This window comes from Magallana gigas, chromosome 2 (assembly GCF_963853765.1).
Source record: "Magallana gigas chromosome 2, xbMagGiga1.1, whole genome shotgun sequence".
NCBI lineage: Eukaryota > Metazoa > Mollusca > Bivalvia > Ostreida > Ostreidae > Magallana > Magallana gigas.
The window spans coordinates 7,818,204-7,831,153 of record NC_088854.1 but is presented as its reverse complement, the minus strand read 5'-3'; the positions used below and the strand labels follow the sequence as shown (position 1 = coordinate 7,831,153).

The window sequence follows — 12,950 nt, the reverse complement described above, 5'->3', positions numbered from 1 at the left end:
AGTCATAGCTGGAATCGTTGTTAACAAGCTAAGAATGCATTACATCAAAACGAATCCAGCAGGTTCATTTACTGTAATTGAAAAACGAGATATTGTTCTTGATGCGAATGTACTGGAAATTGCTATTCCAAAATCGTACGGGTATTCAATCAAGTTAGAATTCATAGATTATAGAAGTGCTGGACACAACGCGAGATTCAAGCGTCGTAAGTCACTTGAACTTTGCAACGTTTGTCATTTCATTTCTGGAGAAGTCTTTCATATTGGCTAAATATTTGTCAAAATTGCATCATTTTGAACTGTTTTGACCAATAAGATTTAAAAAAAAATTAGTCATGTGGAAATAGAAGTGGTCTGGAAGAATATTATATACTGCCATTTGTCGTAAATTTCTCTATGTAAATTGTTTTTTTTCAAAACACACTTGGCGGATATTATGAAATAAATTCAATCTACTCTGACCCTCTTTCTACCACACCATTGGAATTCTACCCTTAAGTTTTCTGGAGCAACAGTAAAATGGGGACAAATCTGACCAGGCAAAATGATGGAATTTTGGCACACAATCTAGCTACTGTACAGACACAAAAGGAAATCTAAGTATAATCATTTATCATATTGAATTTTTTAAAAAGAAATGACTTAGAAGTCTGGTTGTGATCTGTTCATTATTCTTTGTGATCATGTACCTGGAAAATAAAGTAATTGCTTATCTTCTTTTTTGCTTATCAAATGGCTCTGTTAAGGATTGCAGTTTCAACAACGTTAAAAAGATATAGTGAGCATATCATTGTTTCAAGGACTTGTTCAGAGATATCAGGCCGATTTGCCTTCACAGAATTTTCATAAGCAAAAAGCTTTCTGGCTAGTTTATATTTTATTCACTCAAACTTCGAAGTCTTTTATTTATAACATGCACTGTATTATTTCTTTCAGCATTAATTGTAGGTAAGTGCTTCATAGAAAATGTTATCTTAGTTCTTGTTGCATTTTTAATATATCTTTTTTTTAATTTGTATGAAAATGTTTGTAAGTGTGTACAGCTTGGGAGCCCAAGTGCAAAAAAGTGCTAAATCTTTCTCTGAATTGATTTTATATAAATTTTAATTCGCGTTTCTGTTCACTTCGATTATAAAAAATATGGTTACTGTAAATTGCTTTGAACCGTCTACGGTTCAATGATTTGCGTTAAATTTTAGAAGTGTATACAAAACAGCGTACGGTAAACATTGACACTCGAGGAACACAGGGCGCATCTTCACTCGAAGCCAGGTAAATTTATTTGAATTATGCCTGTACAAAAGCATATTTATGCCTTATGTAGTTACGTTTTGACAGAAAAACACGTATTTGCACGTGTGAGATTTTAGGTACAGTACCAATTTATTCAGTATTTTTTTTTGGTTAAACATTTGGCACTTTTGGTTATCGATATCAATGTGAACATAAACCCCCTTGGACGGACTAGTTTTTGACTATGTGTGACAGGTATACACCGGGTCAGGTAAATTCATCGAGGAGAAATTTAGCCTCAGTGATCCGCAGATCAGGTCAAGAGGTCAAAACAAACATAAGCATATATAAACTTGTAAATTTGTACATAGGTTCATTATTTTAAAATTTAAATTTAAACTTTTTGGAATTGGGAAAAGGCAAGCTTTCTACAATTTTACACCATTAGATATTTAATGCATCATAAAAAGAAAACTAGCTATGATTCTCAAATGAGGCTAAAACTCTAATCGTTTAAACGTGTTGTTTAATACCTTTATCAACAAAAGTGACCAATGTATTTGTATGCTTGATTCAAGGTCTAGCACGAAGCAAAGATGCAATAATTTACGAAGGTATTAACTTTAACTTTTAACGTATAATGCATGGGCTTGTAATTGAAATTGAAATTAATATTGATAATAAACCCAACTCATCTGAACGAGAAATAAACAATCTTTCAATCTTTTTCGATAATAAATGTCTTTAACTCAATTTTCAACAAGCAAACTGTATGAGAAGCAAATGTCTAATCATTTATTTTATAACCAGAATTTTTTGCAGAAAAAATTGATGTTATGTTATTTATTTAATTAATAGTTTTTGAAAATCGATGATATTGTCACAGATCCTCAATCTGAAAAATCGACATTTTTTAGCTATATAATCTAACCACTATTCATTTATGTGTTAGAGATCTACTTTTTATCATCAATGACATGTAAAGATATTCGGTTACTTTGTTAATTTAAACTTTTCATATAAATACATATATTTATTTTTCGATTAGATTGCACTATTGCAGTAATATCAGAGCTTGAAAAACATCGAATAATTTTTTGTATCGTTATAGTATTTGTCCCTGATGTAGACATGAGTGCACCCCGAGAACTCTGTGAAACAACAATGAATATAAATGTTATATAATAGCTGTTTATCAGACGTAACATGCTATATTTAATAGGAAAAATGGTGGAAAGAGGTTTGGACCATTGGTCGGATATACTGGTAGTGGTCATCTACTTCATGGCTGTCTTAGCTGTGGGATTATGGGTAAGTCAACTTAAATTTACAGAATTGGTTAATTCAATTAATGATAGTTATGTTATCATTTAAAAATTATACAAAGTTTTGCAAAAAATAATATTAAAAAAGGCGTGTGAAACTTTATGATTTAAGAAGGACCGTTTTTTTTTCATAGGCATTTTGGCGACACGCCCGAGGGACAATGACCAGTTACTTTTTGGCGGGGCGACGGATGACATGGTTTCCGGTATTTATTTATTTTTTTTAGAAAATAACAAACAATAGTCAATCAAAGTAAAAAGACTGGGTTTGAAACTTTTGAAACGGTGCCAATACACGAACTATAATTTTGATATGAACAAATACAGATTGGAGCTTCCATATACTCTAGCAATATAGGGACCGAACATTTCATTGGACTAGCAGGATCAGGGGCTGCCGCGGGAATAGCCATGATTTCCTACGAATGGACGGTATGATCCTAATAACTCTTCTATTCGAATTACCAAAATTAAATAAAAGAAACAACAAATAACGTAACCACACGCTTGCATCAACACTACCTGGTAAAACAATGTCTACATATAAACATAACATTTCCTGAAACCCTTTTTGCTATGCATTAAGAATGTATCACTAGTATTATTATGTATTTTCATATTTATGTATTTACGTGTATAAAGAACCGATTGTATTACATATTGGGCATAACTAGAGTAGGCTATGTGTTCAATACAAAAACTCCGTACATATACGACATATTTATTATAAAAAAAAATACATCCAGACGTTTTCAACATGATTTGACGCCTTGTACTTTCAGGGCCTTCCTCTTATTGCTTTAGCTGCCTGGCTGTTCCTTCCCGTCTATATTTCGGCAAAGGTGAGGCAATTAATTAAGGAATAGAGATACTATAGTAATCCCTACTTGATTCCAGTTGGAATGTTTTCCATAATTATTCTGTTGTCAGTATTTCATAAGAAACTGGACACTCAATAAAACACATCTTCTTTAGGTGTACACTCTACCAGAATATCTTGGAAAGAGGTTTGGAGGCCAAAGGATCCGAATCTACATGAGTTTGTTGTCTCTTCTGCTCTACATTATCACAAAACTAGCGGTAACAAATTAAACAATCACAAAATTTCCAACCGAAAGGAAACATGAAAATTCTAGTGTTTTAAGTTTTGTACCACGTATGTTCAATAATAATAGCTTTGTTCTACATACAGGTCAGTATTTTTTCCGGGGCGTTGTTTATACAGTTGGCTCTGGGATGGAATAACTACGTCGCTATAGCCTCCCTTCTGCTAATCACAGGCATCTACACTGTCCTTGGTAAACGATATGGCCATACTTATTTACTAGTTAGTATATTAGTGCAGAATTCCTTTATCGTGTTATAGGATAGTTCTCAACTTAAGATCTCTTATCCAGCACCATAAAACAAAGTATATAACTAGCTTAAATGATATCAAGAAAGCCAAAATATGTACACTACCGCTGTGGTGTGTATAAATCTTTACAGGCGGACTGACGGCCGTTATATATACTGACGCCTTCCAAACCATTGTCCTGACCCTGGGTTCCTTTGCTGTAGTTGGAGTCAGTAAGTGTCTAGACTTAGACCAGAGTCACCTTCAATAATCATCGACAGTGATATTATTTCGATTTCTCAATATTTTGATAAAGAATGAAAATGATTAAAAGAGATATTTGGTAGGTTTTCACAAGATAGGTGGATATGGAGAATTTCAACAGAAATACATGGATTCTATTCCTGCTATTCGAGATGGCAACACGTCGTGTGGATTGCCTCTTGATGACGCATTCCATATTTTCCGTGACCCCGTGAACTCAGATAACCCTTGGCCTGGACTTCTTCTTCAGTCAAGCATTGGCTGCTTATGGTACTGGTGCTGTGATCAGGTGATTGGCGCAAAATTCAAAATTCTGCGTCTATGTATACCAGTATAATTTTAAATACAAAACAACTGTATGTGTCCTTTTTTTGCATTAGTAAGTCTTTTACACAATGTAACACAATCTAATACAGTTACGTGTTTTATCCAGGTTATAATTCAGCGATCCCTTGCTGCCAAGAACCTCTCCCATGCTAAAGGTGGAGCTATCCTGGCTGGCTATCTGAAGATGCTGCCATTAGTGATGATGATATTCCCAGGAATGATCAGCAGGGCTCTCTATCCAGGTTCTGACAAAATTAACATGAAATTGTTTTATCTAGATCGTTACATTTATTTTAAGTTTACACTATGAAACTATGCCACTTATTCAAGTGAAAGTGAGTCGAAAGAGCTGCAGAGATGTTCCACTCAGTTACCGTTTCACCACTTTTAGCAACCTCATATTCATTTGACATAATTTCATAATTGTTAAGAGCTGAAAATCGAGTTCTTTGGGTTTTTTTTCATCAATCAAGATGAAGTAGGATGTGCTGATCCCGAGGAATGTCAGAAAATCTGCGATAATCCCGTAGGCTGCTCCAACATAGCCTACCCTAAACTCGTCCTGGAACTCCTTCCATACGGTATGTCCTAGTTTAATGCACATAATGATTTCATAAAGTCGTATTACTACAGCTATCGAATTTACTTTGAATTATACAGAGAAGGATTTTCTTTACAAAAGTATTGTTTCCAAAGGAAACTTCAAAACTTAAGGTTTAGCGATCGAATAGATCTCCAGTTCAATTCTGGTAAAGGTTAACAATTAAGAATCACAAACGGTCTTCCTCCTGCAGGTGTCCGCGGACTTTTGATGGCCGTCATGTTGTCGGCCAACATGAGTTCCCTCACCTCTATATTTAACAGCGCCAGCACAATCTTCACCATGGACCTCTGGAGGCGAATACGCCCCACAGCCAGAGAAAAAGAACTTTTGGTTGTCGGCAGGTCTGTTATTGTATGCTTTGATAAAAGGTCATGCTAAATAATGTGTTTGAGTAGATTATATGGGGGGGGGGGTTAAAAAAGGATCATATTAACAGCTTATTAAGGGGGAAATGTTTTTTATAAATATGATAAGAAGGGGGACAATTTTCAAAAAATTACATGAATGGGACTTCTGATAGGGTCGATGTAAGAAAGTGGCTTATCTCTTAACTAATATCCCAACAACCATACCGCTTTGTTAATAAAAGGGGAGTTCGTTCATGCATGTTAACCAGTGTTTACGTGTTGATTTAATGTTTAACATCATAATATAAGGAAAAGCCTTGCCACACTGTATATTCTGATTTGCTACAGGATCTTTATCGTGGCTCTCTGCGTGGTCAGCATACTCTGGATCCCGTTGTTACGGTCTTCGCAAGGGGGACAACTGTTTGCCTACATCAATGCAGTTCAAAGTTACCTAGGCACGCCAATTGGAGCTCTGTTTCTCCTTGCAATTACTTGGAAACGTATGTCAGAACAGGTACCATAATTTATAGCATTTCCTAGTTGGTACTGTTTACTGTAGATTTAGTTTTGATATGTTACTGCGAACTTGATTTCCTACAGGGTGCGTTTTGGGGTATGGTTATCGGACACATATGTGGTGTAATACGGCTGGTCCTGGACCTGGCTTACCCCGCGCCTGAGTGCGGACACGAGGACACACGACCGTCCATTCTGGTCAATCTCCACTATACCTACTTCGGAGCTCTGGTGATTGTCATCACGTCCCTGGCTATCGTCATCATCAGCCTCCTGACCAAACCTCCAACAGAGGAAACGGTCAGTGTCTACATGTGCACACTCAACACAAGTTTATAAATTATGTTGAATACTTTCAGATGATTTAAAAATGAACTTGAAATTATCCAACATTTTGAAAGTTTTTATAGTCTTAAGGGTATTCCAAAAACCTTTACTTTAATTTACATTGGTGTTTCATTTGAATCACTTATACCATTGCTATACAGATAGGAAACCTTGTATGGCAAAACCGGATAACTGGAAACAGCGAGACTGAAGAGTTTAAAGACGAAATTGTCATTTCTGTGGTGAACAAGAAAATTACTTCTGAAACAGATAAGGGTAACGGTAAGAGGCTCTTCTTCCAAATATTTAAATAATGATCTAGAACTTGACTCATTCCTCTTAGGTATCAAAACTGGAGCTCGTCAAGATAATGTCTTTTTCTTACTTTTTTATTGTCACTGATCTTAAAGGGGCATGGTCACGATTTTGGTCAAAAATTATTTTTTCGATTTGCTTCAGTAAGGCATTTTTAGTAGGCAACCAAATTGATTGTGATTTGTTGAGTTATAGGCGAGTTACAGAGCTTACAATTCTTCACTATGTACACAAAGCTTTTGTTTACATTTTGAATGTTGAAGTGAAAATTCCAGTTTTAGACTTCAAATGAATGTGTTAATCGTTAGTAACTGTTTATTTATGCTTAAAATGAATAAGAAGATAGACAAATTAGCTTGAAAAAGATTTTTTACTGGTATATTGAACCTATATAAACAAAAACAGGGCAAGAGCCTTGTTTACATGACGAAGAATTGTGAGCCCTGTATATTGCTTATAACTCATCGACTGGCACCAAAATTTTATTTGATCATTAAAAATGCATTCCTAAAGCATTGTAAATAATAAAAACACAAAAATAAGATTTGACCAAAATCGTGACCATGCCCTTTAAAAACTTATAGGCTTTTCAGTCTGATTAAACCAGATCTTTTAACTGCTCCGAAATTTTAATTCACCCAGACATAAAATTGTGAGTGTGAGAGTGGGTCAAAGATCTGGGTTTAAATCAGTGTTTTGTAAAAAGCGAAACGTATGCAAACATTTTTTAGCCTCCAATGTGGACATTTCCGAGAATTCGAACCCCTCCGCTGACCGTATGTCCATGTGGAGACGCTGGGTGAAGGAAATCTGCGGAGTGTCGTCTAAAAACGATCAGAAAGAAGACTTTGTGTTTGATGATAGAGCAACGAAAGCCTTCATGAAGGAGGACCCTAAATGGAGCAATGTCCTGACCGGTATATTTCTGGTTGGAATGGTCATCACGGGTTTTCTTTATGGCACGTTTCACTGAATTTATCTTTATTTCTATGCGTAAAATTCTAACGTCTTGCTTAGATATATGTTTATAAATACCTTTATACATGCCCAAATATAATTTGTATTAATCATGTTTGTATTTTTACCATAAAATAATTCTCCTCAAACACTGTCAGTTTCTTTATGTGCTGTCCCAGGATATTTGTTTTCTCGATTTAGAATAAACCCGATCAAAAATACGAAGGTCAGGGTATCCTGGCTATTTTATCAAGATTAACAATGCAAACCACAACTTCATTTTTATGTTATGAAAAGAGAGTTTAACAAATCATTTCTGTTTAATACAAAAGCTGCCAATAAATGTACATAACATTTGTTTTTAAATCACAATTAGTTCATACACCAAACACTTGAATTATTTTCATGAATACATAAAATAAACAGATGTAGAAACGCTCACGTGGGAGCATGCGCACTTGGTTTACTTGATGGCTCGACTTCTTCCTGTGTGTCTGAGGTACCCGTATGTCCAGCATTACGCTCATTTTGTGTAATCTAATGAAACAATAGTAGATATGTATAAGCATGTATGAGTTATTAATATAAATATTTTTTTTTATTAAAAAGCAATTACTTGTGTTATTTTTTTTTATTTGACTAACAAGAAATTTGCAAATGATGAGTATACGGTAGGCGAATGAAATTAGTTTTTTAAAATGTCTTAAATTGAGAAATATGAATTGAAACGTAAAATAACAAGTATAGTGTATGGGATATATCGGGTAAAATCTCTACTATTAAAGTATGTCCCAAGTTATTGCTTCCATCGCTTTTTGATGATTTTTTAATAAAAATACACATACCTATGAAAGAAATACAGTTGAAATCGTTAAAAGGGAATATATCCAATATATCTTCATTGAACAATTATCCCTTTTCACTCAGAAAAAATTCACAGGAACGAAAACAGATTCCCTACGGAGATTTATAATGGGGAATGTTAACATCTTTTCTCCATTCGGAATACACTCGGAATACATCGCGCAATTTTTTAACGTTATCATCCGGGCTTATTAATGGCTGTTGCAATGCAAAATCTCCGTAGACTTTCAATTTCGGGATGTGTATTGAAACCTGAAGCGGTAGAGGGGGGCGTTTCAAAACAGATAATCTGGACATTTTTTATATTAGTGGATGAACATAGTTTGAGCACAAAGGTATTTACTATTATTGAAATATCAAGCAAAAAGTGGTGGAAGCAAAAACTCGGGACAGAGTATAGCTATAACAACAATGTACACGCACTAACTAGATGACAGGATTTGATGAGGACGATTTTTAAAAACAAGAACCAAGTGAAGCCAATGAAAGAGAAAATTAAATGTCTATGTTTTACGACAAGATTAAAATTAATAACACACATTAACTATAGCAGATATAAAACGTCATCAATAGGTAAGGTCAAATCAAGTTTCTATAAATTCTGTATTTCTAAATGTTTTTCGTACAAAGACTATCCATGTAACAAATATTTAACGTTTTTTAGGGAAATAATAAGCACCTTTAAATCTCGATAAAAAATAATGATATAATCCTACCGATTTTTTCCACTTCATGCGTCGATTTTGGTACCAAGTTTTCACTTGGACCTGAGAAAGTCCGAGGGATTCCGCAAGGTCGATCCGATCAGGCGTGGAGAGGTACTTCTGGGATTCGAACCTCTTCTCCAGTCCGATCAGCTGGAGCTCGGTGAAGACGGTGCGACTCCTCCGACATTTCTTGGGTCTCAGGAGGGCCGTGGTATCCCCGGGGGAGCGGGGTCGAATGTAGACGGGGAGAGGGATGGGCAGGGAACTAGCATCTTGGAGGTCGAGCAGGGATTCCATCGGAAAACCCACTGAAATGAATTGAACTATCGAAATGTAGTTAACTACATACAAGTAAATCATTGATAAAGAGCACAATTATCGATATTAATCATGTATGTATATTGCAAACAACATTATTTAGCATTTAAGAAAATGCTCGTAGTATCACGAAAAAAATTAGTGGATTGGTTTATGAATTTCTTTAATCAATTTTAAAATATCTATATGGAATGATATATAAAAGCAAAAAGAAACATGTATTTATGAATTTCTTTAATCAATTTTAAAATATCTATATGGAATGATATATAAAAGCAAAAAGAAACATGTATGTCTACATAAACACTGTATATCTAATTTTTCCATTTAATAGAAATGTCTTTCATTGTTTTGATTGTTCAAGAACCTGAGAAACACTACTGTGATCGACGACATCCACGTTAATTCTCAGAGTTCTACATGACTTTTTTTTACATAGTTATATACATGTTTATATATATATATATATATATATATATATATATATATATATATATATATATATATATATATATATATATATATATATATATCTCTTCCGAAAATAAAGAAAAATATCTAAATCTTTATATGCATGCACAGTTTTGTTCTTTAATAGATACAATTCTTTTATTTTAATTTTTTAATTCATTCGAATTCCCGTCTTAATTTTTTTTTTTTTGAAAAATGATATTTCTAATTAGATTATGCATGACACCATTTTAGTTCTAATCTTTTTTTTTTTTGGTTAAAAATGAAATATTTAAAAAATCTTTAGATAAATTAAACAGGCAATGGAAATGCCCTAAAAAATGAAATATTTATTCTACCTCAAGCGCAGTGATATATATCAATATATCTGTAGTATATCAATAAATTGTAAAGTATTCAATATCAATTCATTATGATTGAATTATTATGAAAGAAGTAGTTTTCAGCAAAGTATAATGAAGGAAATCTCATTATCAGTGACGAGAGAGAGAGAGAGAGAGAGAGAGAGAGAGAGAGAGAGAGAGAGAGCATTATTTATAAACTTATGAAAAGACAAAATCATTTCATAGATAATTTGAAAATTCACAATTTAAGAATTTATCTACAAAGTTATGTAGAATCATTAGACACTAAAGGTCGGTTTTATTTTAATCTGATGTCATGTTGTAAGTTTTGAATTTACCGGGTGACAGTAAATACAAAATTTACAACATGACAACTTGTAAATTTTGTATTTACTTCCACCCGGTAATTTCAAAATTTACAACATGACACTGAAATTAAAGGAACGGATGTGGCCAATTTTCGGACGGAGGCTTGCTCCGCAATATCGTGTGAAATACACATATGACAAAGTAAATATTGTTATGATACAAAAAGACAATGTGAATAATTTTATACACAATGGTTCTAAAAATTACGACATACAAAACCACATCTTATAGAGTTTATCGTCATTCTAAAATATATCTTCTGACTTGTCATATCCAAAATCTCTAATTTACGACCACCCATACACAATTTTCAATATGACATAATTAATCATTCATGCATCTATTCTTCATATACCTATTTTTTAATCACGAGTTCAATACAAGTAACTGCTTGATCTTTACCATTTAATTCACTTGAATTTCATTTTTTTTTTTTTTACAAATATGAGCTGCAATACAATAATTGTAAAATTGATTTTCATTATTTATAAATACATTTCTTGAAGTCCTTTATTAAAATAAAGCAATTTTATATTATTATCGTCCTGTACAAAAATTGCGTTGCAATATATATTCCATGGTAAAGGAATTTTTATTTTGAGAAAATTAAAAATTATATAATTTTTAAAATTTTGATCTCGAGTACCACAAACCTTTAAGATACACGCAGAACTATCATAAGAGCACAGTTTGCAGCAAAACAAAATTCTCAAAATCACAGTACATAAATACTTGAAATAAATAGCCTAGGAGAAAGTTTTGAAAAAAAAATGACAACAATTACGCCTGTTCACAAAAAATCACTAAAATTACGAAAAAGAACATTCTTGTTTATTTTCTTAAATGTAAAAATAAGAGATTAATATTTATTGCATTAATTTTGATGAAACGAATTAATTTAGGTATTTCTTATTTTTCCATTTTTATAAATTATAGGTGTAGAAAAGGAAACTATAGGTAGGATAAATGTTATTCAAAATCAAATGTGTACCAATTCTTGTACACCGTCAAAATTTACCCTTATTTTTTCCTTTTTGTACATACTTGTCAATTTTTCCGGAATCTTATCGCATCATTTTTATTTTTTTTAAAAATTGCTTTTCAGAAAATTGTCATTTTCACATTAAGGTAAAAAGTATAATGATATTTACCTCTACCGGTGAATGGCAGGGGATAAGCCCGACTGGACGGGACCAGGGACTGGTGTGCCATCACGTGACTTGTGTATGGACCTGGCGGGTATCCCACCAGGGCCTGGCCTCCTCTTGGTCCGTATTCCGGATACTTTTCCGGTGTCCCATTTGGTCCGGAATCCGCCCCCAATATATCCCGGATGTAAAACGACGAGTTTGGAGTTTGGCGTAAGGATTGCGAATTTTGACTGAACATCACAACATAGCGTGCTAATAATTTTTTTTTTTTTTGGTTTGTTAATAATAAGTGTCAAATCTCTAAGAAACTTCGTTGGGGGCATACACCTCCGTTAAGTGTATAATGCGTCCCTAAGCGATTCTTAAACGTCGAATAATGGCCAGTAACAGCGTCAAGAAGCAGCGTACAGAAGGAGGCGCGATAAAATCGGGCGATCACATGTAATTTTCTCAATATTTGCTGACTTAATTCGCCAATCAAGAGTGATTAGTGTTAAACAAATAAAGAATGTGCAATACATTCCAGATGTGATGGAGGTATGATTGTAAATGTTTATCTATATCTAACGATGCCCAGGCGAATTGGGAAAACATACCATCGGCCACATGTCTCCCCCACGACAAAGGGGGTCAAGTGGCCAGGAACCACACACCTCCAGGGAACCACCGAAGGTTCTCACGATTTAATTGGCCTTATTACGGTTTTTTTTAAATTCTCAGTATTTTACGTACATTTACTTTACTCTTCAAAGTCGGTTAACGAAAATATTTTCACAGAGAGAGAGAAAGAGAGACAGACAGACAGAGAGGAGGGTTGTTCGGTGAGGATTTTTAATACATTGTGCGTGTATTAAATGAATAACTTTTTAATGCAAATATTCATTCATAACACTTAAAGGTGTGTGTTTGTGGTCTTACATTAAGTTCTACATATACTTTGATATGCATATGCCTTCCAAAATATTTGGTTAAAACACGTTAAAACATATATAATTTTAATGTTTTGATGCTTTCCGAGGTCTGAATATAAACCTTGACACATATGATCACCATGTGATTCTCTGGCTGGGTTAGCAGTAGATAGGCGAGAAACGAGATCTGCAACAATTACTGGGTAACAAGGGCGCTAAACGATTGTAAATATTGGAGTCGACAGCGACAAATTCTGCCGT

General features: G+C 33.9%; 2 protein-coding genes across 2 annotated transcripts; one reads left to right on the top strand and one right to left on the bottom strand.

Annotated features, from left to right (window-relative positions):
• The first annotated feature begins 1,067 nt into the window (after positions 1–1,067).
• On the top strand, positions 1,068–8,174 carry LOC105329375 (sodium/mannose cotransporter SLC5A10). Its single transcript, XM_066074799.1, has 16 exons — positions 1,068–1,272; positions 2,456–2,544; positions 2,693–2,764; positions 2,886–2,990; positions 3,341–3,400; positions 3,534–3,638; positions 3,751–3,856; positions 4,047–4,127; positions 4,242–4,447; positions 4,592–4,727; positions 4,959–5,066; positions 5,280–5,430; positions 5,785–5,953; positions 6,040–6,255; positions 6,444–6,564; positions 7,329–8,174. The coding sequence occupies exons 2-16, from the start codon at positions 2,461–2,463 to the stop codon at positions 7,568–7,570; spliced, it is 1,962 nt and encodes a 653-aa protein (XP_065930871.1). The 5' UTR covers positions 1,068–1,272; positions 2,456–2,460; the 3' UTR covers positions 7,571–8,174.
• LOC105329374 (homeobox protein BarH-like 1b) lies at positions 7,953–12,524 on the bottom strand. The gene is made up of 3 exons (XM_034444004.2): positions 11,779–12,524; positions 9,135–9,433; positions 7,953–8,091 (listed from the first exon to the last, which is right to left on the bottom strand). Exons 1-3 carry the CDS (start codon positions 12,014–12,016, stop codon positions 7,993–7,995), a joined length of 636 nt encoding a protein of 211 aa, XP_034299895.2. The 5' UTR covers positions 12,017–12,524; the 3' UTR covers positions 7,953–7,992.
• Between the last annotated feature and the right edge of the window lie 426 nt (positions 12,525–12,950).